This window comes from Ambystoma mexicanum, chromosome 10 (assembly GCF_040938575.1).
Source record: "Ambystoma mexicanum isolate Mex_15411 chromosome 10, UKY_AmexF1_1, whole genome shotgun sequence".
Lineage (NCBI taxonomy): Eukaryota > Metazoa > Chordata > Amphibia > Caudata > Ambystomatidae > Ambystoma > Ambystoma mexicanum.
Window position 1 is genome coordinate 1,499,565,174 of NC_090932.1, and position 27,174 is coordinate 1,499,592,347.

At 46.3% G+C, this 27,174-nt stretch overlaps 1 protein-coding gene across 1 annotated transcript in view; it reads left to right on the forward strand.

The window, feature by feature from the left end:
- HIP1R (huntingtin interacting protein 1 related) overlaps positions 1-27,174 on the forward strand; it is a 541,423-nt gene that overhangs the window by 489,960 nt on the left and 24,289 nt on the right. Inside the window, exons 26-30 of the mRNA XM_069619635.1 lie at positions 7,394-7,456; positions 10,940-11,040; positions 12,491-12,596; positions 22,404-22,527; positions 25,263-25,324. Of these exons, the coding sequence (XP_069475736.1) occupies positions 7,394-7,456; positions 10,940-11,040; positions 12,491-12,596; positions 22,404-22,527; positions 25,263-25,324 (456 nt within the window). The remainder of the gene's footprint in view (positions 1-7,393; positions 7,457-10,939; positions 11,041-12,490; positions 12,597-22,403; positions 22,528-25,262; positions 25,325-27,174) is intronic.

Consider the following 27,174-nt stretch of genomic DNA (forward strand, 5'->3'; position numbering starts at 1 on the left):
ACCCTGGAGCTATCATACCCTTCCTCCCTTTCTGGCTGACCCCCTGAACTCATTAAACCCCCATCTGCCCTCCTGTCTATCTCCCTCCTCATCTTCTTGCCCCTAGATTCCCAAATCTCCCCTTTTCCTGCCGTAGGGGTGCAAGCTACCACCGCCGCCAATGCACCGTCTGCCGCCGCTCTGCGCTGCGGCCGGCCCCCACCGCTCCCTTCCTCTCCCGTAACTTTCCCTACCGCACTTTCCAATTGGGCTTTAGTTGCCCTGCTAATGATTTCCAGGGCCTTCTTCAGGGCCCCGGCATCCACCAGCCCCTTCTTGCTCGCCCCCCGGCCTGTCATTGTGCACACTAAAATGGGTGTGCCCAGCAGATATCACCCTTTAAAAATTCCCCTAAACACCCTAATGCCCCCGAGCCGAGACCTACCCGTGAACTAGCCCTTTTGGCCCTGAAAAACCTCAAACCTGAAAGGAGCTAAGCGCCCCCAAAAAACCCCAATAAACACACCCCACCTAGTTGACACCCTGCAATAAGTCTCCCTACTAGTGCCAATTAATAAAGGCAACAAATTTTAAACTAACCTACCTAAACTGGAAAAAAAAATTTTTTTTTTTTTATTTTGTCCTTTCTAGCTGCTAAATTGAAAGTTATGAATTATAATTTTTTTTTTTTTTTTTATTATATACCTCCCTAACTACCCCTAATTACTTTACCCTCTCCCTCCCCACCACCCAATCCAGGAGCAGGAGTCCTGAACGTCCAGGAGCCTGGCCTAGTTAGCACTTGCTAACAGGCCCACACTGCCACCTGTCTGTGTCCCGGGCGCACCGCACTACAGCAAGCCCAAACGGGACACGGCTCCTTTAACACGCCGCCCAGCCCCCTATGCGAGCGAGCGCTTCTTAACACGCCCTCGCACACGGACCTGACGCTCACAGGCGGCGAGGAAGTAGTACCAAGGCGCCCCGCGGACAACGCTGCTGAGCCCAGACACTCCGCTCCTCCCTCGGCCCCAACGCCCACACGGACCGCGGTTTGGACAGGAAGTAAACCTTTCTCTAACCAAATAAAACGGCGCCCCCACGCCCCCCCCGATCGCGCACTACCGCTTCAACGACGCGGAAGCAGGAGAAAACGGAAAGACGAGGGGTGTCTTATTTACGGCACCCCTCCTACCCTGTTAATCAACCGAACTTTTTTTTTTTTTACATACCTAACCTCCCTCCGCTACTAAACTCCCTATCTCACCTGCACTAAACCGCCACTAGGCCCAGGGGACACAGGGAAGGCTCGGGAACAGGCAACGGGACCTGTGCAATCGCCAAGTCCTAACCGTCGCCTGCCTCCCGAACCTTCCCTGATCCCTTAAATACCCCGGGCGGGGCGCTCTACACCCCCACGGCCACTCGCTGGCCGTGTGCAGCGCCAAAATACTCCCCGGGGGGAAACGCTTCGCGTTCCCCCCGGGGCCCCCCTTGTGCATTTCACACACTCATTTTCCCATGCCGTGTGCTGTTCTTATGGATCATCAGTGCAGAGTGTGGACCGGGCAAGGCACGAGGGATGCCACATTGAAAGTACTTGGCCTCCTTCCACACCCCACTGCAAAAACCTTTTGTAGATTCCTTGCGGGGCACTAAAAGGAAAAAGAGTAGCACCCTGCCTCCCTCCCTGAAGGCTCTCCACCTCACTCCCTTTGACACAGCTGAGCAAGCTTTCTTACGGACGGCCCCAGAGCCACAGACCTGCGACAGTTCTCTGGCCCCAGCTCTATCAGTGAGCAGTGAGGAAGGCTTGGCACAGCCACAGGCCTTGGAAGCTGAGAGGCCAATTGTGGCGCTGTCCTCAAAGTATGTGGCAGCTACAGGTCAGTTTCCTTTTCAGACCCGCAGTTCCAACCCGCTACATTCAGCAGTTGGCCTTTCAACTTTAGAGCCCTGCTCCCGAGTGTGACACCAGCTTTTAAACTGCCAGTTCGCCCTCCCCTTGCTTCCCTCAGTTCTGAGGAGCCCTGGGAGGGGAGGGGAGGGGAGGGGGGGTTAGGGGGGACTGCACTTTAATGGATTCCTACCTCCCATGGATGCCTCATCATTGATAATCCCATCCACAGTGCAGTGTTCTTTGGAAACCTTTCTACCGCCAGTGGCCAAAGCGCGGCTTCGTATTGCCTCTGTCAATGCCTCTATGCACCCAGCACCAGACAGGGCATCGGGGTCAGTATATAGAGGCGCTGCGCCTTCTGACCTCAACTCATGTTTTCTGTGCACTTTGTACGCTTCGGGAACATGCTACTTCTTTTCAACGGGAAAATGGCCTACCCCGCCTAAGGCCTTAGGTTTCAAACATTGCAGGGGTCTGTTTTGGATCCCCATCAAATCTGTTTATACTGCTTGGTGGAGATGCACTACGTCAACATTTGCAGGTCATGCCAATCCATGCATCCCAACGCCCTTGAGGAAAGGGCAGCCTAACTCTTCATCTAGCTCCACAAGAAGTCTGGTCAGGACGCCCGGTCTCTGTTTAGGTCACACAGTGCGCATCGCCTCTCTAAGGACAGGTCTCCTATGAGAAAACAACTGGAAGAAATACTGCAAGAGGTTTTACTTCCCGGGTGGTCCTTCACAGCATCTTCTTTCCCCTCAAGGAAGTGGAGCCTCCACAGAAGTGACGCCGCAGGTACCGTTTCCCAGCCAATGGTCCAACCTGCAGGAATGGGAGAACTTTAACTTGAGGATGCTTGACGTTTGTTCGCCAAGGCTCCATTGGGAACCACCCCGTTGCTCCAATCCATCAGGGTACCCACAGTGGATACTCCTGCATGCCTATTGACTCAGATTAGGTCCCTGAGGGGAGGATATCTCCTGGCATAGACGGGCACCACTCTCGGCGTTGAGACCTCATTCCTGGCTCCATCCTCGTATTTGTCATTGGCACTGATCTATGTCGAGGATGCTGAAGCCCCTCAGAAATATGCCCCTCTTCCAGTGAGGCTGTTTCTGACAAAAATGTTCCAAAGTTATGATGAGGAAGGTGACCAAATTGCCTGTAGTTTTGAGCCTTTGGGCTCCAGAGAGGAAAGGGACATCAGAGAAATGTTATGGGGAAGGTAAAGATGTCCAAGAACTGTCCGGATACCTTCAGGAGGCCAGTAGTCTTGACCACTCCCCTGAGCTGGATATCATACCAGCCCCCATTGCAAGGTAATTTAAAAAATAAATGGATATCCTGGACGAAGGACCCAAGAAGGAAACTTGGCTACCTTCAACTTAGCTGTGGAAGCTCCTGTGCTAGAGGTGTGGTAAAGGCCCACCTCTACAACTGCTACCAACATAGAGCTAGCAAAGAAAATCGGTGGTCAGTCATAATTTCGAAAAATAAATGTCGAAAGACAATGTCGAAAAAATAATGTTGAAGAAAAAAATATCGAATTCTTTATTTTTTTGATTTTGTTTTGGGGGGGTTTGCGAGTAAAAAAAAAGTAAAAAAAAGATGGGTTGGGGGAACCCCCCCTTTTTGAATAAAAAACGTAGTGAAAAAGAAATTCGATATTTTTTTCAATATTATTTTTTCGAAATTATGACTTTCGACATTTTGGTATTCAAAATGATCACTATAAACCAAGAAAATCACCCTGTTCCCTCAGACCCAGCCTTTTTATCCAGCCATGCTTCCTCTTAGAGATTGGTGGTATAGGCTGTGACTGTGAATTTAAATACATTCACCTTTCCTTCTCTCCCACATGACCAGTGGTCGAAGTGCACGAAAAGAAGTAGTGGAGCTATGTTCCCTGCCAGCCTGCACCCACTCCCCACAAACCCCATCATCACACCGCCTCCCACACACAATATAAACCCCCAAACACATGCCCCTGCTGTTTAGGAGAACGGTCAGTGCAGTCCACTGAAAGTGCAAGTCTCAACTTCTTCCTACACTGTTATTTTAAAACGAAACCGTTTCAGAACGGTTTCTTTTTAAAATAAAAGTATAGGAGCTGTAAAACGTAATTTAAAAAAGTAGAGGAGCATCGCTCCCGACCGCTCCCGCTCACTTCGACCACTGCACATGACATAAAGGGTAAAATACTAGATGCCTGGGGATAGAAGATCTTTGCCTCAAGCAGCCTTGCCCTCATGCAATAAATGCCCCCTGCATCATTTTTCTTTTGGTCTTCGGTTCTCAGCTGCCAAAGCAGCATACCACGTCCCTGAAGGGGACATGAGAGAAGGATTTTTGATCATTGTACAGGATGGCATGGCGGCTTCCTGCCAGACGCTACAATCCAGACTCTATACAGCTGACTGTCTGGCGTTCCATGCACACAAGCATGGTGCTATGATGCCACTATTACATGAGGACATCAGGCTTTGTGCATGATGTGCAGGAAAAGCTTCGAGATATGCCCTTCGATGGGCAGAACCTATTTGGGGCCAAGGCGGACGAGGCCCTACAACGATTTCAGTTCTCCAAGGTAATGGCAAAGTCTTTGGGTTTGGCTAGACCACAACCATCTACAAGGGTTCGGGGTTTTCACCCTTCTACCTCCTACTCCACACTGGGGAAGAAGTCAGAAGGCCCCTGGGAGACTGCAAGGTAGACACTTCCCAAGAGGAAGCGGCAGAGGGTGCCCCTAGGGGTGTAACGGTAGCAGCCACTTTCCCCTCATCCACCCATGGTATGAAACCTCTGTGAGATTTTCTACCATGAGCCCCTGTATCAGGGAGAATTTCCGTGTTCAGCACGGAATGGTCTCGAACCATGTCAGATGATTGGGCCTTACAGGTCATTAAGCAGGGTTACTTCCTCTCTTTTATTCAGCGTCCTCTGGACCCCTTTTCTCACACCCTCACCTTGCATCTAGACACCATCCTTTTGAACGAGGTCCATCAGCTTCTCTCGAAGAGCACAATAGAACAAGTCCTGTGCTCAGCGCAAGAAAAGGGGTGGTATTAATTTCTTGATCCAAAAGAAAGACGGTGGCTTGTGTCCAATACTGGATTCAGGGTTTTTGCATGTGTACCTGCGAAGGACAAATTCAAGATGGTAATTCTAGCCAAGATTCTCCAAGCCCTCGATCTGCCACTAAGTCCATTTATACTTGTAGATCATATACATTCTCGACTTAGTGCTGGGAGAGGGATCTGCACCCTATATCATGTTTCTGCCATGGAATTTCTTCTGTCTTTGGCCTGGACATGCCTGCAGGTTGGCACTATGAAGGGGTATCTAGCAGCTCTCTCGGTTTTTAAAAGGTCACCTGAGCAGGGCTTGTTTTTCACGATGTCCACAGTTATGCAGTTTTTATGGGGATTGTACAGTTTCCCGCATGCAAATTTGTGGTTCCCGCAAGGGACTTAAATTTAGTGGTAACGTTTCTTATGGGTGCTCCCTGTGAGCTACTACATTTCTTGTTCTATTAGACTTCTCTGCCATCCCTTCCACAAGATGGATGAGTGACCGCCAGTCGTTGTCTGTTAAACCTCCCTTTTATTTATTATTATTTTTTTTTAATTGTAAAGAGATGATGATGTTGAGAGCATGGCTGTCCTTCTGAAGCTGGTCTCTGATTTTCATTTCTCTTAGAAGATCCATCTTCTGTTTTCTTTTCCCTTCGCCTCATCCTTTAAAGGCAGAGGGGTGATCGGCTGCACAAGGTGCGAGCCCTCACCTAATATGTCTTAGACGAAGGAGACTAGGAAAGATGACTAGCTTTTTTAGGTCATGCTGGTACACATGCTGACATGGCGGTGACCACACAGACCTTGTCAAGGTGGATTATTCTGTGCATCTCAGAATGCTATGAGGGTCTCAGTGCTCATTCTACTAGAGGACTGGCTGCCACCGCTGCCCTACAAAGGGAAGTTGTTTTTTCTGGACATTTGCCAGGCGGATATCTGGACCTCACTGCACACGTTTGCCAAACAGTTTTTCCTGGATTCCCAAACTGAGCAGCAGGCCGATTTTGGTTGAGTGGTCCGCCATAGTTTTCTGGTACAGGTGGTCTCCTTGCTCCCCTCCCTCCTCATATCACCTTTCTGCTATGAGAATATATCCTAGATGAGAAATCCATGGGAGGAAGGAATCCATTAGAAGACCAAATTACGTTACTCTGTAACGTTCTTTCTGATGGACATTCCTCCCACGGATTCCTCATCGCCCTCCCTATCTGCCCCTCTTGGCGGATAGCTAATAGCGCTATGGTTCTGCAGTCCTTCCGCATCAGAGTGCTAGGGGGAAAAGGGTAGAACTGGGGTGACTGGAGCAGTGCCTCCATATATACCTTGATATATACTGGCCCGATGTCCTGTCGGCCCGATGTCCTGGGCCCACTGGTGGCAGAAACTTTCCAAAGATCAGCTGCGCGTGCCATAGGTGAGGAATCTGTGGGAGAACCATCCTTCAGAAAGAACATTACAGAGAGGCAAGTTATGTGTTAATTCCTCTGAAATCAATGATTTTTCCACTGCTTTGATCTCACAAAAAAGTAGAATACACCATTCAGAACTGTCAATTGTTATTATTGGCTTCCAGAAGCCCTACACCACAAGATGATGTGTATTTATACTTTGCAGATTGTGTATGTATGAGTGTTATAATGGTGATCCTAACAGTCTGTCCTAATTGAGAACAGCGCTGCACTTGGTGCTGCAGATGAACAGCACATCTGTCCATCTGTCCATTTTGCTCCCTACAATCATGCTAATACTTCACTCTGAGAAAATACAATATGGAGGAACATTATGCAGGTGCCTGCCCCATAATGCAACCTGCGCTGGTCTGTTGGTAAGTGCAGACCAGAGACATTGTTTAGATGGTCCACAGGAGCTGTGCACATGTCATTGTTTAAAGAGGGCTTAAAGATAAAAGTGCATCTATTCGTGTGCAGTGGACGAGAAGATGAATGCGTGTTCAAATTTTAAATCTATTTTACTTGATTAAAAAGAGTTGTGAATTTAAACTAAGATGTTCCTCCTTAAAATTCTATTATTTTCTCAACTTCCAAAAGTAGTTAGTAAAATACTCTTGCCTCAAAATCTTATCTGATGTGTGCATTCGACCTATTAACTTTCAATGAATTGTGCTGCTTAAATATATCATGCATACAACAAACGCTTGACAGCACAAAATTGCACTCGATCAATAACTAAAGAGTGTTTCCTAAATGAAGTTTTGACTGCGGTTTTAATAGTGTCTTTCGACCTCCAAAGATCTGTGCACGTAGACCATGAACCCCAAGTGCAGTCAATATTTCACATGTGTGTTATGAATGTGCACGTGTGTGTTCTGTAGTCCTATGTATAGATCTACTATAGGTTATGTATAAAGAATTATTGCATGCAGTGTTGACCTAAGAGAAAAGATAGTGATTTGACCTATTACCGTTGACTTCTGTTTCAGGCCATAAAGCTCCTGGTGATCACGTCGACAGATCTACAAAAGGAGATCGTAGAGAGTGGACGGGTGAGCAACTGTCCAGTTCCTACCAATTGCCATTCACACATTTTCTCTGACATAGGCAATCTGATTAATCCAGAGCTAACGTGTCCCACTGTCCATCTTATGGCTGTGGAGAATTGAAGGGTTGGAGGGCTATTGATGGGGTACAGTCATGTTTTTTAAGGTGGCTTTAGTTGGCTGACTGCTTCTTTTCAATGCTGAAGAGGGGGGAGCGACTGAGTGGCAAGAGACGGGGCAAATGTTCACAGCTCAACGGGAGCTCTCATTCCAGTGGCACGGACAGAAGGCAAGGTACCAAAGTCGGAGCTCTACAAAGTAATTGTACAACTTTGTGCCGGGCAGAGTTCAACAAAATGTCAGTGTCGGCCTCGATGCAAATTCCGAAATGCCCTGATTCTTTGTCACGCATGGCCATGGTCGTTGACCATTGAGGCAGGATTGGTTTTGATTGGAAACGCCTCCCTGCAGAGGATTGTTGTTAGCTCCGCTGTGACCTTTAGGTGACTTCTTTGCCACCTTGCTAGCCGTTTTTGTGGTCTTGCCACTGCAGCGGGTTGGTCGATGAAATGCCCCCTTCCATCTAAGATTGCTGGTTACATGTTGATCTGCGTCAGATTACCTGTACATTTGGGACCACGAGTCCCATAAGCCCTACGAGTCATGCAAAGCAGCTTAAAAGCAAATTTCCATGAAGACACTGTAGAACTGGTGTTACCTTGTCAGTTTTTTTTCCCAAACCCAGTCCAGCAGCTGGACTTTGCACATATTAAAGTTGCTGCCAGTTTTCGTTTTGATAGGCAACATACACATTGTTGTAGTTGTCCAGGCGTTATACCACCAATGTTCAGACCATTTACACTTTGCGACCAACACTTAACCACAAGTCCAATTTTGCTTAGAGCATGAAATTGGAGAGGGGCACTTTTCGCCAGCGCGCTCCCTCTTTGCATGAACAAAGGTGAGGCAGAAAGGCAGAATTCCTGCCTTTGCCTGTTTATTTGTGGGGCTTGCTTAGTGGGGGCCCCCATCCAATAGCTTGTCTAAGAGAGTGGCAAGAAGCTGTGTCATGTCTTACTCTTGTCTCCTAAGGGATAGGCGATTTCAACCAAAAATCCAAGAGGAAACCTGTGCATTGGTTAAATGCTGAATCTATTCTGTCACTGTTAGCGCTTTATAAATACCAGTGAATGCACAGGTCTAGTCTAACCCTAGCCAATCACTGCTGTCGCCACAGGAGTAACACCGAAAAGTGCATCAACAGCATTCAGGCGGAAATGGCAACATTTTGAATGAATTGAAGGGCTCCTCCAGCATAGGCTATTTCAAGGAGAGCATACGTTGTCCCTGTTGTGTGGAGAAATGTCTGCTCACGCGTAGACGTTCCCCAGTGCCAGAAAGCGTGTAGAGGAGATTTATGGATATTGGGGGCATCCAGTTCTCCGCGTACTCAAAGGGTTTCAGAGTGATATGATAGGTTGTTTATAACGCGCTTAATACCAAGAGGTTTCCAAGCGTGGACCCGGGGATCGAACCTGTGCTGCTCTGTGTCGTTTGGCTTCCAAGGTGAGCACGTTGCCCCTGAGCTATCCTCCCGAGACTTGGTGGCTGTATACTTGGATGGCAAACAATTGGTTGAACTTGAATCTGAAGAAGATCAAAATGAAGGCAGTTCTGGAGGCAAGAGCTTGGTAGACCTTATATCTATGAGGCATGCTCTGAAGCTCTACCGAGATTTAGGAATTATTTTGGAATCTAACTTTAATTAACATTTGCAATGTCGCAAGTAGCTGTCCCACCTTAAGGTCACAAAGCGGATCTGCCATTTTCTCAGAAAACCTTATCGACTATCTTGAATTGATTTGACAAACACTATGAATGTTGATCTTAAGTGCAACATCAACAGACTACAGGACCTTTGAAAATACAGGCGCATGCTTGCTGACAAACCCTCCTACAAGAAACCACGTTTCTCCAGTGCTGCTAAATCTGCATACCGCATGGGACCTTTTATGACCGAGCAACAAAGTTGATCTCTTGGGTCTAATGCAATTGAGTTTATGAATGAATGTCATTTATGGTCTTTGCTTTCGGCCTTCGTTTGAAAGGAACCTGTTCTTGAAAAGAATCAAGCACTAAGACTCGCTTCGTCGTTCCTCTCTACCATCCCCTAATGGAAGTCTGTCGAGATCTATTTGCGAAGCAGATGCCCATCTTATTTTCTGTCAACTTCTTAACGTCAACGTCTTAAAACCTGGCTGCTTCCGCAATAGATGACAATGTCTTGGCCGAGAGTGATGCTAGTGCTCTATAGAAAATTCACTTTAACATGACATGCTTCCTGGAAACCCTGCATCCTCATTACTCCCAACTTCGACAGGTATCCTTTCGACGACTTCTCGCCCCATCTCGGTCTGGTATAGACCATGTCCTGGAGAGCTTTGAGGATTTCCCTTTCTATTGGTTGACCGTGCAATGTCCATATTGTGATGTGTTTGTTCCCTGTGAGCTTGAATGTGTGCAAATGGCTGCCACAGCCTCACTGACAGCCCTGGCATCAAGGGAAAAACTGGCTAGCTTTGATCTCCTACAGGGCAGGGGGTAGATCACATAGCACATGCATATGCCCACGCCTTCAAATCCACAGGCTCCGTGACCTTGAAGCGGTGTGATTGTCTAGTATCTTCTATGCAAATGTAATGTGTGAGAAGACATGTGGAGCTTCGTTCAGTTTCGAAAGCCCCATTTCTCCTGGAATGTACAGTGTAGAAGGAAACCAGGAGAAGCACAGCGTGCCTGCTGTGCTTGTGTTCTACAAATTGATGGCAACGGTGTGGCATTGCAGCTATGCAATTAACACTCATGCCCTTGTGAATCCAGTTCTCCAAGGGCATTAAAAATCGGGTGTGAGGGGCGTTAGGATGCCAGTGTTGCATACATGTCATATCAGTCACTCTCCAGAAACGCATTGATAGAGGAATTGAGGACCTACAGATGTGCAACACTAGAGCAGAAGAGAGGATATTACACTCTAAATGTCCTGTGAAAGCTGCATTATTAGTTAATCTTTTATTACGCGCTTAGCCCTGGAGACAAATCTCTAAGCATGGGACTGGGATTCGAGCCAGAGTTGCTCTGCGTTGTCTAGCTTCCAAGACAAACGTGTTGCCCCTGGGCTATCCTCCTGGCCCATTAGGAATTGGGACCTCTGCATCTTTCCTTGGGTAATAGGTTCTAGGACAGTAGATCCAAGAAGACCGACATTTTGTGCCGAGGTGTGCTTTTCCTGCGACTACGGCCCTCCTAGGTATAAGCTGGGTACAGGGACAATACGCAGAAGCTCCTTACATTTCTACCCACCTTTTAATTGCAAATCGTTAATATACCATGTGTGCTGGCTCTACTTTACTGGAAACTGTCACAGTGGTTGCCAGAGATGTCTGCTCTTCTGTTGCATAATCATATTCTTTCGTCTTTGTTATATTTTAGGGGGCAGCCACACCCCAAGACTTTTATGCAAAGAATTCACGTTGGACAGAAGGGCTGATCTCGGCATCCAAAGCTGTCGGATGGGGAGCCACGCAACTGGTGTAGGTATCTGCCATGCGGGTCGCCTTTTTGTTGTTGTTGATGTTTTTGTGCCCTGGTGCCATTAGGAGAGTGGGCATATTGCACGTGTCCACCACAGAGTGGCAAATGGCCCATGTCATCACAATCCCGAATAGATCTGCCTGGTTTTTAAGGACTTTATGTTTTCTATTATACATATGTGCTTACAGGTCCCAGATTGCAAGGCGCTATTGCTAAAGAAAGATTTAGATGAAGGTGATGCTGATGACAGAGGGTGTCTGGAAACTCTGCCATACTGAGAGGAGCTACTGAAGGCTACAGGCCAGGGGGAGGGGCTTGTTGTAGGCATGGGGGTGTTGGTGGGATTTTAGAAGCTCTCTATTGACTGGAGGCAGTAGCAGTGGTGCAAGTTGCTCGGCTAAGTGTTCCAAAGCAGGTTCCCCTGGATTGCCAGCATTGTTTCCCCATAGAACCTTTTTCAGAATTTGGATGGGGCGAGACCAAGCTAAAGCCAGAACTGGCTCTTTAGCTGCGATTGGCATTCTGTCAGTAAAGAGGATTCTAATGGAATCCTTTGTGGATCGCCTTTAGGCACTGAAACCAGTCCTTCCTTTCCAAAGCTACGAAGGACCCCAAAGGCCATCCTGATGTGGTCTGAGCAGCTTAGCCCACAGATGCTTCTGGTGGCAAAGTTCTTGCTCAGGCTTTACTATGAAAGCTGCTGAGAAACTTCTGGAGCCAAAGATGCAGGATGAAGAATAATTTACTAGAGATGCATTGTTCAAATCCTCCCCCAAATCTTTCTGTAAATGTTTGTACTTTGTGGCCTCTATCTTTTTCATACAGTATATCTAGAATTAGAAACGTTGGTTTCCCAGTTAGGCTCCTAAAAACCTTCCTCTAATCCGTTCACTCCCTCTCCAACACTGCCTCATCTCTTCGCATAAGCGTTTGCTTGCTGTAATTTCTTCACTTAATGAATCCGTTGTTCCTTCGCAGCGGATAACTTGTTATCCTCCTTAGCCTCATGCATTTGGTGTGCCACTGTCCTCTTTTCGCTGGGAAGTCCATTTTACAGACTTATAGTATTTAACGCCAATTGAACAAGGACGACATAAGCACCTTCCTGCCCGTGAGTTGAAGTAGGAATGCCCACGATTGGAAAGTGTTGTCCACATCTCATGGAGTCCTCGTGTCACACTTATGGTCTCCTCTTGCCTTTTCCTGAGCATCGTCCCATAGTTTCCCGTTTGTTGGGTTGTGTTGTGCTGACTGAAGAACACAGAACCCCTGCACCGATATCGTTGACCTGCGATGTCAAATTGACGGACACACTTGGGCTTCTGATAAAGAGCTTAGTAACTGACAATGATTGCCTTCATTCTTTAAATGAGTGAAATGGTTTATCGTTTAGCAAGGACAGCACTTCTGTCTGTATTGTAATGAGACTTTACTCTGTTTCCCTTCCAGGGAATCTGCCGATAGAGTGGTCCTGCACACTGGGAAGTACGAGGAGCTCATTGTGGGGTCCCATGAGATCGCTGCCAGCACAGCGCAGCTGGTAGCTGCATCCAAGGTAGAGTATATGCTCCTAATAAAAGTCCAAAGCTTCATTTACTGTTACTGCCCTGGTGGTATTGCACTAATGCGAATCAATTTCCCGCAGCGCAATGTAATGGCCCCGAGCAATGTGAGGACTGTTAAACTTGGTAAAGGGCAAGTAATTCCCCTACTCAGGATGATGAACCACCAAAGCATCGGTCCTGGGGGGGAGATATTGAGACAAATTGCTCTTTACTCTCATTAGCACCCTAGGAGGCACCTGTAGCCAATGAAAATGCTCCGGAACGCAGGCTGTATCCACAAAGGATACCCTGCATCCAAGCACTTTCATTAGTGTTGGGCGCTTCCCTTCCCGGGCTCCCCACTCCACATTGACACCCGTGCAGATCCCTACGCGGGTGCTAATGTTTTTATTTTGCAAAATGAAAGTAAAACTTGCCTTTATCTCGACGCCCATCACCGCACAGTACCTTCAGCCAGGTAGTCATCTCTTTTGTGTTGATGACATCAGTCCTTGGCATTGAAAACGGATTTCCTGGTTGAAGGCACTGTGCAGCGTCATGCGGCGAGAAAGGTGGCTGTGCCCACCCTGTAGGTAACGGCCCACCGCCCAAGTTAAAGGCCCAAGCGCAGCAAGGGTCCCTTAACGAGGTTCCCTTAAGGAGGATGGCGGGCCATTACCTACAGGCCCGCCACCTCGGAGCAGATCTCATCATTCATGGCTCGGAGCAGGGTTTAATTGCTCTTTACTCATTGGATTGCTAACGTTGGGGCAGTTACCTAATGCTAACGTAGGTGCTTTTGGGCATTCAATTCTCTTCAGAGTATCTCAGTGAGTGCAGAATAACACTGGGCATCTAGAGCAGCCCCATCGTCCTTAGAGGTGATATGTAAATACTGGTCATTTTTTCATGTTGAACCCAAATTGTGGGAGCCCCACTACTGAGAAAGAACTCTGCCCAATAACCTGTTCCCTGGGATGGTTCCCACTAAGGTGGGCCTACAGCTACATTGTACACTGAGAAGTATCGATTTGCTTGTCAGTCTGGTTACGCCACAAGGCCAGTCCAGCACCGATATGCCAGTCAACCTTTCACTTTGCCACAAAACAGGCTATTAAAGCCATGTTCGGCCTCCGTAGAGGGCTCCCACAATCTCCATGTTAGGTCAATAATGTTTTCTATATCAAAAGATGATTGATGTACTTTGTGAAATTGTCATTGCAAGTCTGTGAAACGGGTCCTTCGGTTTCTACAGAAGCAAATTCACTTTAATGCTTACTATACTCCCCATGTTCTGTTTCACCGCTGCCTGTTTTCTTCACCCCGTTATATACCTGCCTGCCAATAATACCCCACACCCATCTGTAGCAGCTCTCTGATATGTTTGACACTGATGCTTCTATCCTTTTCCCGCATAGCTGCTCCCAGGTGTTCCCATCCTACACCGATGTCCAGACGTTCTGATAACCCTCCCTCTAGCCACACCCAGATCTTCTCATACAGGAGAATTTTAGAGCAAGTTATGTACATACACTCTGTTTTGAATCTTTACCACTTTATTCTATGACATTTTTGTGACCCAAAGATTTGCATGGCTGGGTTACAATTTCAGGCTCCAACTGGCATAAAGCACCTGTGTTTTACAATACGTGAGTTTGGGTTCGAAGCTGGAATCGCTTTGTGACTATTTTCACACGAAAGGACCAAAATGTGCTGCGGGACCATATACAATCCCCCAATCATCGCACACAAAGATGTATCGGTCCACACGTTCATTGATCTGTCCTATTAGCTGATCAATAGCATGTCCCTCCAACCAATACTAACTGTCCCTCTGAAATGTCAACTCTGGAGTGCGCTGATGAGCCACTTATCTAGGGTGAGTGGACAGAGCAGAGAGCTGACCCTACCCCATATATTACCAAGTGTTTTCCCATTTGTGCAACAGTGCTGAACTGGAAATGCTTAATAAGTCCAGAGAGAAAGAGGCCGGATTGGGGAGCACAGGAGGGAGTTGCCTACCCCTTTTAATACTCCCTTCTCATCTGCTAATCTAATATCGTAGAAGCCTGGGGTATTGGACGTGCTCTTCCGATCCCTGCTTTCATACTCCCATGCTTCTAATATCGTAGAAGCATGGGGTATTGACTTGCTCTGCTAATCCCTGCTTTTATACTCCCATGCTTCCAATATCGTAAAAGCATGGGGTATTGACTTTCTCTGCTAATCCCTGCTTTTATACTCCCATGCTTCAAATATCATAGAAGCATGGGGTATTGGATGTGTTCTTCCGATCACTGCTTTTATACCCCCATGCTTCAAATATAGAAGCATGGGGTATTGGACGTGCTCTTCCAATCCCTGCTTTTATACCCCTATGCTTCAAATATCATAGAAGCATGGGGTATTGGATGTGTTCTTCCGATCACTGCTTTTATACCCCCATGCTTCAAATATAGAAGCCTGGGGTATTGGACATGCTCTTCCAATCCCTGCTTTTATATTCCCATGCTTCTAATATCGTAGAAGCATGGGGTATTGACTTGTTCTGCTAATCCCTGCTTTTATACTGCCATGCTTCTAATATCGTAGAAACATGGGGTATTGGACGTGCTCTTCCGATCCCTGCTTTTATACTCCCATGCTTCTAATATCGTAGAAGCATGGGGTATTGACTTTCTCTGCTAATCCCTGCTTTTATACTCCCATGCTTCAAATATCATAGAAGCATGGGGCATTGGACGTGCTCTTCCGATCACTGCTTTTATACCCCCATGCTTCAAATATCATAGAAGCATGGGGTATTGGACGTGCTCTTCCGATCCCTGCTTTTATACCCCTATGCTTCTAATATCGTAGAAGCCTGGGGTATTGGACGTGCTCTTCCGATCCCTGCTTTTATACTCCCATGCTTCTAATATCGTAGAAGCATGGGGTATTGACGTGCTCTTCCGATCCCTGCTTTTATACTCCCATGCTTCTAATATCGTAGAAGCATGGGGTTTTGACTTTCTCTGCTAATCCCTGCTCTTCCGATCACTGCTTTTATACCCCCATGCTTCAAATATCATCGAACATAGAAGCATGGGGTATTGGACGTGCTCTTCCGATCCCTGCTTTTATACTCCCATGCTTCTAATATCGTAGAAGCATGGGGTATTGGACTTACTCTTCCGATCCCTGCTTTTATACTCCCATGCTTCTAATTTTAGCATCTTCGTAAGGATAAGACTAAGTCGGTTTGGCCGAGAATTAGCCTTTTCACTTGCTTGTAACACACACATCTCTACAGCAGGTGCTTAGTCCAATGAGCTAGCTTGCTGGCTCTTTGGGCTATAATGTTCCCCCACAGTGAACACTTTTGCAAAACCTGCAGATGCACAACATGGGGAAGAGGCCATCATTTATCAAGTTAAGCCAAACCAACACTCTACATCTGAGGCAACACCTCCTCCCTTGACCTTACTGCAAAACTATCAAAGCACAACGGAATGTACTCGGTGTTGTGCAAGTTGAGTCAGAATCTAGGGCACAACCCCTGCTACTTACACTACTGTACATCACCCCAGTGGTTTTGGGAAGCTGACATACTGGTTCTGGGAGTGGCGTGTAACAATACAAAGAGCACTGCTACAAAGCACTCTGATTTGAGTGATACACTGGGGGTGGGGTGGTGTATCTCTATGCAGATCAGCAGTGGGTGGAAATCATTCTCAGGACAGCCCGTGGACTAGCGCCATCTCGTGCAGGTGGGCGCTTTATTTAAATGCCTGCATCATTGCAGGTAATGGAGGCCGCAGATGGAGGATTCGTGATGCATTCTATCTGCAGGTTAAATTGTGGATTGTTGGTCTTGGGTTAGATATCGTACTTTGTTTGTATTTTACATCACTGGTGTGCCAGTATCACTCCCTTGGCATCTATTTATACTTTGCCACCTGCTCAAGCAATTAAACGGGTTAGTTGCCAAGAGTTTCTCCCATAGGAACGGAACGCGGGAGTACATTTACTTCTCCCCAGATGCTTTTTCGGGTACTGATTTTGCATTTTGCCATCTCGCTGTTATGTGGCATGGTGTGGTGACTTAAGGGGATGACATCCTCTCGCAGGCACGCTTGACTAGCTTCTTATGGTCACTTGTGTCATGGGTTTTGGGCCACCATAGCCGGGTAGAGCAGGAAACGGCTGTATCTCGCCCAAGTGATGGAAAACACCACTGGAACACTATAAATAGATGTTGGCTCGGGCACCCGGAAGTAAACTCCATGGAGAGTGAAGAGAGACTCTCTTGGAGTGTGAGTGGCACTGCCTGCCAAGGCAATAGCACGCATTTAGTACACAGACAATAGAACGTATTAGCCAGTTCCCAGGTTGTTTGTTGTGTATGTGGATGACACCCAGAACCTACACCAGTAGAGAAAGATCTGGGAGAAATTCCACACTCTTTGGCATCTGCATGACTGCGGCCACTTCCTGGATGTGTCCAAGTCTGCTCAGGTGTACATAACCAGACGGACATTCTCTTTTTCGGCCATTGTTATTGTTATGATGGTATTTATTTAGCTCTGACCTACCTTCGAGAAGCAACGCAGCGCTTGACAAAGGTATACACCAATACAGATACATAACGGAGCGCTTTACAGAGCTATACAACAATACAGATACACAAAGCAGCGCTTTACAGAGGTATACAACAATACAGATATAATAACTGAGCTCTTTACAGAGGTATACACCAATACAGATACATAATGTAGCGCTTTACAGAGCTATACAACAATACAGATGCATAACGGAGCACTTTACAGAGGTATACAACAATACAGATGTATAACGCAGCGCATTACAAAGGTTTACAACAATACAGATGCATAACGCAGCGCTTTACAGAGGTATACAACAATACAGATGTATAACACAGAGCATTACAAAGGTTTACAACAATACAGATACATAACGCCACGCTTTACAGAGGTATACAACAATACAGATACACAACGCAGCGCTTTACAGAGGTATACAACAATACAGATATAATAACTGAGCTCTTTACAGAGGTATACACCAATACAGATACATAATGTAGCGCTTTACAGAGCTATACAACAATACAGATGCATAACGGAGCACTTTACAGAGGTATACAACAATACAGATGTATAACGCAGCGCATTACAAAGGTTAACAACAATACAGATGCATAACGCAGCGCTTTACAGAGGTATACAACAATACAGATGCATAACACAGAGCATTACAAAGGTTTACAACAATACAGATACATAACGCCACGCTTTACAGAGGTATACAACAATACAGATGCATAACGCAGCGCTTTACAGAGGTATACAACAATGCTGATACATAACGCAGCGCTTGACAGAGGTGTACACCAATACAGATACATAATGTAGTGCTTTACAGAGCTATACAACAATACAGATACATAACGGAGCACTTTACAGAGGTATACAACAATACAGATGTATAACGCAGCGCATTACAAAGGTTTACAACAATACAGATACATACCGCCGCGCTTTACAAAGGTATAAAACAATACAGATGCATAACGCAGCGCTTTACAGAGGTATACAACAATACGGATACATAACGCAGCGCATTACAGAGGCATACACCAGTAAAGATACATAACGCATCACTTTACAGAGCTATACAACAATACAGATACATAACCGAGCGCTTCACAGAGGTATATTCCAATACAGATACATAACACAGCGCTTTACAGAGGTATACACCAATACGGATACATAACAGAGCGCTTTTCAGTGGTAACAGAACAGATATACAGTGGGAGGTAGGGTACAGGGGACAGAGGAGGAGTACAGCTGCACAGGGTGGCAGGGAGGAGAGGGGCGAACAGCTGCTAGTGGGTCTGGTGGCACAGGGCAACGTGATGGCCTAGGTGTTGAGGAGGAGAGACTCCTTGAAGTGGTGGGTCTTAAGTTATTTTCTGTATTGGAGGGCCCACAAGAGAAGGGCATTCATTATAGCCTTTTTTGTTGGCCCTTGAACCACCAAGCGGGTGTCTCATTATAATTTTTTTATCCCACAAATTGGTACATTTTCTTAAACCACCTATTCTTATTACTGTACTAGTAAAAGGAACCAGCCCAGGGGATAGGGAGAGATTACAGTGATTCCCTTTAGCGGAACGTGTTATTAGAGGGGTGAAGTCTAGATACATCAACCATGATATGTTCCCACAATCTGCCGTTTGACTGTCGGGGGAGGGGGGGGTCAACTATGCTGATACACAGCTGTTGGGGAGTACCTTCTCTTAGAGAGTAGACTGTGCCTGAGGGTCAACAGTTATGCCCCACAGCCATCAATAATTAAATGGGCAAAGTCAACTAGAGTTGCAGCCTACAAAGATGTAAGTGATCGTCCTCTCGGGATCCAGGTGCTTTGGCTACCAGTCTGTGGCCAGTATCAGTCCGCTAAGGTGCACACAACACCATCCTTGAAGTAATGGCCACTAAAGTGATCCCGCTCAAGTATTTGGCATCAATTACAGCAATGATAAAAACAAACTATGACGACTGGAACAGTAGGAAGCCGGTCATTTGTTAACTACAAGAGTACTAATATCAAATACAGACAAAATAGTATGCATCCATTTCAGAGTAGGTAGGATAAATCATATATTCCTTAGAAATCATCAGCTAGACCAGTGCTCTGCAAGCCCCAGCTTTCTTAGTCTTAGTCTTTTGGACTACGGCTTCCATGATTCCTCAACATTGACAATGCTGACTCGGGCTGATGAGAGTTGAAGTCCAAAGCACTGAAAGAGCTCGAGTTAGCAGACCCTTGGACTACAAGGATAACTTGCATGGTTAAACAAAGAGGCAAAATACAATGGGCCTCGTTACAAGTTTGGAAGTATTTCACTGATAAATATGCTGAAATACCGCCAAACGGAAATACGGTTAGTGCTACTTGGTCCCGTGGGTTTATCTCGGGGTTACAAGTGGTGGTAGGCGGTGTTAGCCCCCATTTTGTTAAGTCCATAGGACTCCATTGGGATTCCTCGGAACACCGGCTGTAATTCTGCTGATTTTGCAGTTTTTTGGCAGTAAGGTGGAGGATTTACCCCAAACATTTAACTGGAGAAAGATCCACCACCTTCCCAACAAAGTTGTTGTACGGCGCGGCAGTAATGCGGTGGTAAAGCAGCAGTAAGAGTTGCCACATGTGTGTTACCGGCAGAGCAAATGAAAGGGCAAACTACTGGAGAAAAGAGTACATGTTTACTGATACTAGAGCAAATGAAAGCATGAACGCAAGCTAATGGGACAAGCACAGCTTTGCTGCTTTCATGTGTAAACTACTAGGGACAATGGAAAGGCTCACCTGATGGGGCTTGGTTTTCTGGGTCTTACACGTTTACTATATGCTTGAACCCATCCAAAGAAACACCACTCTGGAGGAAAACCTTTATAAAGGTCCAAGTACATTTTAATTATAATGATTTAGCACAAATTAAAACCGCGTTGCTTGCTCTCATAAAAACTTGGCGAGAAGAAGACAGGTGTAGAACTTTGTAATTGGGCTGCAATATTCATGCTATATACTGCTGAAGCAAACCACGCCGCTCTTGAATATATCTTTGCATCAGGAACAGTGTCCATGTATTCACATTGCAATGCAAGTAAGCAATCCAGAGTATCGCTTCTGTGAACGTGAACCCCCAAAGCAAGTAAAGCAGTACCTTTGTATACCTTCTAATACCTTTGAAGTAGGCATGAACAGAACATTGTTAGGGAGAATTCTCAAAAATGTGCTAATTCCCTTCACCTTAGAGACCCCCAGCAATTTTGCTGGATTTTGAGGACTTGACTGTTTACCTGGAGAGAGTGTGACCCTTTTTTACCCACTCTCTGATGTATTTTGTCGTGTGTTTTACTCTAGTGTTTTACAACAAACTACCATGATTTTTCTCGACCGCGAACACCAGTAGCATTAAAACGCTGGAGCCATGTTTTTCAAGATGGCGCCTGAACCCCCTTTGTTTAAACAGGTCTTGGTCTTCTTTTTTCACCATTTCTTTGTGGAAAGGTCCTTCTACAGTTTTGCTCTGTGCGCCAAACGAGGTTTGGTCCCTTTGTTTCATCGCCTTTGGCAGGCTTCAGGACTGAAGACCGCCTCTGGTGCCCGAGTGTCTGGGGTGGGTAGGAAGTGAGGGAGGTGCCCGAAACTCCCTGTACTTAGTCTCCTAGAAGACCTGAATGCTCTCTGGCATGATTGGCTGGCTGACTGTCTGGCAAGGACAGCCCCCCCCTGCTGGGTGAGTGGCAGCTAGGCTGGAATGAATGGGAGGAAACTGGATAAAAAGCAAGTCTCTTGGCTTGGAAGGCAGAGTCGACCACTGGAATGAAAGAACCGAAGACTAGCTTGAAGAGGACGGCTGCTGCAACTCCTGGACAGTTGGTTTGCCCGGTGAAGCCCTGGTGCAGGTCTGAATCGCCAAGTTCACCTCGACAAAGAAGCCCTGCAAGGATGACTTCACCCTTTTGAGTTGGTGGGACCAATCAACTCGTAAGGCACCAGGATACCATTCTCGGAGTTGGTTGTATTTTCCTCAGCGTGCTGCAGGAAACATTATAGCCAGGGAGAAGGACACCAGTTTGTGTGCTTGCCTACAGCTACCGGAATTTAACATTTGCCAAGTGCCAGCTTTGACCAGTCCCAGTGCAGGAGTCTCCCGACATCCCCCCCCCCCTTGTCCCCATGACTGAGGCTCAGGAACAGTGAGATCTGCAGGAACAGAAGTCTTCATCTGCATCTTTTTCTTCATTGTAAGGTACTGTGAAAACCCAACCGAGAGAACTTACCTCTCAGTGCGAAAGTGCTTGGAACTTTGGCAACTTGCAGGCCTAGTCAGCTAGTGACCCAACATATGAATATTTCTTTTACCAACTACTTCTGAAAACTTTGGCAAATACTTTTCCGTTAAACTACCAGAACTGCTTTATCCTATATAAGGCTTTAGCCCATTGACTTTGGCCTAACCTGTTGCATTGAATCAGCTCCTCTTATGAACTCAAACTATTTGCACTGTTCAAGAGGAACTGTATCTTCTTTTCGTTAACGTATGCTTTTTGCTCCTACTTCAAAGTGCTCTGAATGCTATTTTGCTCCTCCTTCAGAGTATTTTAAATGCCTCCGAAACGTACAGTGTGAAGTACTGAAGTATATTTGTGTGTGATATAGATTGCCTCCTTCTAGTGAATGTTTTATAACTGACTGTTGAATAAATGAATAGATGTTTAACCAAGAAACCTTGAGTGTAAGAGTTTATTTGAATACTTGTGATTGTAGACCTCTGTGTAACACCCTTACAGCTCACATTCCCTCTTGAGATAAGCCTGGCTGCTCAGCTCCGCTACCAGAAACTGTGTAGTACAGACTTATACCAAAGGTTGGTTTTGCTTACACCTGTAGTCATAGTTGTGTGTAGTGGTCCCAAAGGGTACTGCATACAAACTCTGCCTAACACCCTTTATCACATCAGAAAGGTTTCTGTTCTCAAAACCTTAAAATATGTCCCTTATCAGGGGAAAGGCACCTCTCCCGTTTGCACAATCTCACCCCGCTTGGTCACGTGCCATCACGCCCTCGCTCCATTTGATCATGTGACATACATCACTCTAGACTCTGCCTCTACACAGTACCTGTTGTTTCCCACCTCTCCTAATCTCGGGACCAACAAACATGGCTTCCCTCATAGCGTGTGTGCGTAGGACGTTATGCTCCCTCAGTACATCTCATGTGCCTCTGGTGTGTGCTTCTAGGTGAAAGCCGACAAACACAGCAAGAACCTGACCAGGCTGCAGCAGTGTTCACGCAACGTAAACGAGCTGGCTGCTAACGTCGTTGCCTCCACAAAATCAGGGCAAGAACAAATTGAAGAGAAAGGTAAGCGTTTGTCGTCTCCAGGTGATATTAATAAATGTTTCTTTAGATGCCAATGGGGGCATGTTCACTTGGGCACCATCAGTTAAGGAGCAACACTTCGCCTGAAGCCTTCTCTGTGCCTTCATTTTCATCCGGATGTCGACGTTTGCCCAGGCTCTTCATAATCACTTGAATGTATTGAGGTTTGTGTTTTCGGATTCCTGTATTATTATAAACTTAAGTGGCTGAACAACAATTTTAGGATTACATGTTGATGGCATTAAAATTAACTTTCCATTGCTTTTTAAAATTCACAAAAAAGAATGACAGTGGGCCTCATTATGAGTTTGGCGGTAGCCGTGCCTGTTTTACAGGCTTGGCTAACGCCAAACTTGCCACCGGCACTGCCACCCGTAATTGGGCAATAACCGGCCCATTACGAGTTGAATGGGCTGGGATAATTGCCCATTTGCGGGTGGCGGTATTGCAGAATGGGGGTGGGGAGCATGGTTGCAGCGTTGATAGCGGTGCCGGTGCAATTACAAATTCTGCTCGCGGGTGCCGCACAGTCTGTCGGGCACCCGCGAGCAGAACTCGTAATGCGGCGGGACGGTATGAACGGTGCCTGTACCTTCTGGTAAAAGCCCCCAGCATTTGGTTGGGTCTCAACGAGGCTCAGGGCTGTTATCAGCTATGCATGCCCCAGAAAGCGCCAGTGATCACTATTTGCACCCAGAGCCAACGTCTGATGCACAAATACCTTTAAAGAATTTCAGTTTGCGGGGGAAATGTGCTCTGCGCGTATTATGCAAGCCCAATTTCCCTAAAATAATACACAAAACAAGAAGGCCGAGGTTAAATAGTAACTGATATGTCCTTGGCCAGGGAGGCTCGGACAATGGAATACTGGCTGAGTCAGAGCAAGTAAGAGGGTGGTGAGGTGGTTACAGGACAGTGTGGGAAAAGAAGGGGAATCCTGTGGGTGGTTCAGGGTTCGGAGCAATAGGGTGGAAGGATCCAGAGGCAGTGGCTTCAAACACTAGAGGCCGGAAGAGAACGCAAGCAGCCATTGGTAGGTTCTGCATGCATTCAGGCCTCCCGATTGATCGGTACATCTCCCCATGTTGTGATTGTTAATTGTTTGAGTCAAATGTGAAATCTCACAGTAGCTTTTAACCATAGGTTCTGATGCAAATGTTGTCCTCCTAAACCCCTTGCAAAAGACTTAGCCTACAGAATCAAACCTTTCACGATGGTGGACACGACAGAGCAATCTTGCCAGCTTGATAGTAAAGGGCTGTAGTTCGTAGCTTGGAGTAATTCCAAGGGATCAGAAGTAGATCTCATGGAGGGGTTACCAGTATCCATGGGGGCCATTTCTTGTGCTTCAGTCTGGGTCCGCTCAATTAGACAATGGTGCCAGGAAGTGGACGCCCATGTACTCTACCTGTAAGCGTTGATTGTTAAACTACTTGATATCATGACTCTTTGTGTATGCTGTGTCTGTGTGAGTAACTGTTCATGTAACAGCGGCTTGATGCCTCAGGGTTTAGTGCGCTTTATAAATGGAAAAATAAATGAAAAGAATAGCACCCATTTGCCACAAGCATCTACATTGTACCACACAATCCTGGCAGGGGGCCACAAGAATCTGCGCCACTGTTCCCATCCTGCACGCTGTGCTGTAGCCAGGAGGCCTGCGAGGGTGAGCTCTCAGCCAGCCATCGCTGCCCTGTGGGCTCAGTAGTCGCGGGGAGCTGCTTGCTTTCGACCTCTACGAGCGTGCCAGCAGCGGGAGCTCCAAGGACCCCGCTGGCAAAGCCACCCACGGGCCCTGGCTGCATTTCAGGGCAGAGTAAACACACTGAAGAACATTTGGAATAGAGTGCTTAGTCTTTTCAGTCATCCTGATCATATTTGAATTTCACTTCCACAGTGTCCACTGGCCCACAGTCAAGGGAGCCCTTTTCCAGCGGGACAATGCCAAAGCTGGTTACATGTAGAGTAGGGGATGTGCCTTTCCGCAGGCGTGACACATTAAAAGTCTCCAATATGTTTGGCAAAGTACCGATGTGAATGTGGTTTAAATGACTCTGCATCCACAGTTCTGTGCAACCAGCATCTGGATTAATTCACTCACTTCCGGTTTCACTGCTACCACTGCGTGATGTAAATGACCTAGGCCTCGATGCAACCAGTTCATACTAGCCACAGTAAAGGGGCTATGCCGTAGTGCCTATGCAAGAACCCTATGAGGTTAGGGGCGGGTCGGCTGCCTAGGAGCGCGCCAATCTGATTGGCTCACAGATGTTAGGAGTTTGCTGATGGCTCATTGTTCTTACGAATCAAACTATTTTTCAAAAGCTGCTGATTATTTGACTTGCTCTCTAACTTTTCAAACACATTTGACCATTTGCTTCTCTGCCAGTGAAAAAAAGGAAAATAAACCGTTAAAAACATGAATTCTGAAAAACTCAAACAGTCAAATCTGCATATGGCGCAGACGAAATCGCCACACGTCTGAACTTTAGGGTACCCTATTGTTGAAATCCCTTGCTACAGTAGCACTGCAAAATGCATTCATCTCCAAAAGGGGCAAATAATTACAATAACATGTACATTTGCCACGCTCGCATGCGTACACTCCCTTATAGATCAGATGTTTGCCATTGGGTAATTCATGAAAGTCCTGTGCCTTTTCGATAGTCTGCCACATTTGTATAAACAATGCTTTTTTGTGTTTTTTTTTCCATAAGATACCATGGATTTCTCCGGGATGTCGCTGATTAAATTGAAGAAGGAAGAAATGGAAGCCCAGGTAAGAGCAGAACTAATAGATTATGGAAGAGATTCGCTCCACTATGAAGAGCGAAGAAAAGGAATTTAGTTAGTTGTAATTTTCAGTATTTGACAGTATCAATTAAATGTGGTCATATAGGAGTTATATCGGTGTGTATACAATACTACTGTAATAAGCCAAAGATAGTATCCCAAAGAACATGTACTGTTTTTTCATCAAAGTAAATTCCCTTGTGGTAATTTACATTACTGAAATTACATTGTGGCGATGTAAAATGTATGTGTGTGTATATTATATAACGACAAAACTTTGTTAAGCAAAGTTATGGTTAAGTTACTCTAATAAAAACTGTTCAAATTCAGAGAAAAAACGCTGTTAAAGGGGTGTTCTGATTGCAGCACAAAATCAAAAAAACAAAGAAATTCGCGAGTTGTGGTAAACTATGCAACCAAAACTCGCACCCCTGCTATGCACTGCTCAGACCAACACCTGGGACATCAAAGATGATTTTGCAAATGGCATCGTTGAGTGTGAGCGGGTTCCCTGGCTGTGAGCTGCAATTAGAGACTGCCTCCTGGAAGGCGACATGAGCGCAGGACCAGGTTGGAGAACAGCAGTGGCTGAGTAGGGGAATTGGGCAGGGATCAGTGTGCGCCCCTTCCATCGTGTACTGTTTGTGGCATCCTGGATGGTGGAAGCTCCAGATTCTGATAGGGTGCTGCACCAGTGTGACACATGCTCTGCATTGGAGTACCACATTGTGGGCTTGTCGATTAAATACAATGATGTAAGGTAATTTACTTCAATGAAATATTTAATAAACATAATGAGCTAAAAAGGGCAATTTTAAAAACACATACATATACCTACATGTGCTCTGTGCATTTTCAAGGCCTGCATAATAAGTGCTAGGTTCTCAGCTGAATTTCTACAACAAGTCTTGAGAGGCTGCACCCAGGAGGTGAAGTCCTGCAACATTCCAGCTAGTCAGGTAGCTCGGAAGCTGAACATTACCACACAGTGCGGTCTGTTCTGTGCACCCTGAACAGTGGGAGGTTGCCATCTTCTTCCAGGAACACCAACAATGGCCTACACACCCACTGCTGCTTCTCACACTCCCATCTCCCTCACCAGCACCTACCTCTGCAACCTCCATCTCTGCTCGCATCAGCATGCCGTCCCTCCTCCAATGGCCACCATGGAAATGGAGAAGAAACTGGTAGAAGTTCCCTTCTCCTCTTTCCGTGGCATCCATTTTCTTTTCAAGTTTTTAACTTGATGAAAGGCCACTGTGCCATTTCTCAACATAAAGCTATTAGCATCCCCAGGAGTCATGCCATGATGTAAATAGCTATAACCCCCAAGATGTGGGGGGGAGGGTGTTAGCGGCAGGTGACTTGGGCCTGGGGACATTAGCTGCTGGTAATGCCCTCCACATCGAGGGTTATTGTTTAAATTATACTGAATGTTTCAATGAGGTTTCTCTTAAAGTTTATGTACAGTGTTCAGTAGTTGTGATGCTTGAAATGCCTTATGGAGGGACAGGGCCTCCTAGTCCTTGTCATACCACTTCTCTGTGTGTTTTCTGTTTTCTGCCACTGAGGTCCAGCCTGCACCTCTGGCAGTGCAGCTCTTCATTTTATCTTTTGGTGAACACCACGCATGGCACCCTTATGGCATCCATGGGTGGGGGTGCACCCTTGTAACCCTTATGTGTGTTTTCTGGACACATGTGTTTTGCCCACAGAGCGGGGTATGGGCTGGTGGCAGCTGCATGCTGACTTGGCAGTGGCTCCGAGTGTCCTCCATTTTGGGACACCCAAGCCCTTCCATAGAAATCAATGGATTCCTGATAGACAGCAAGATGG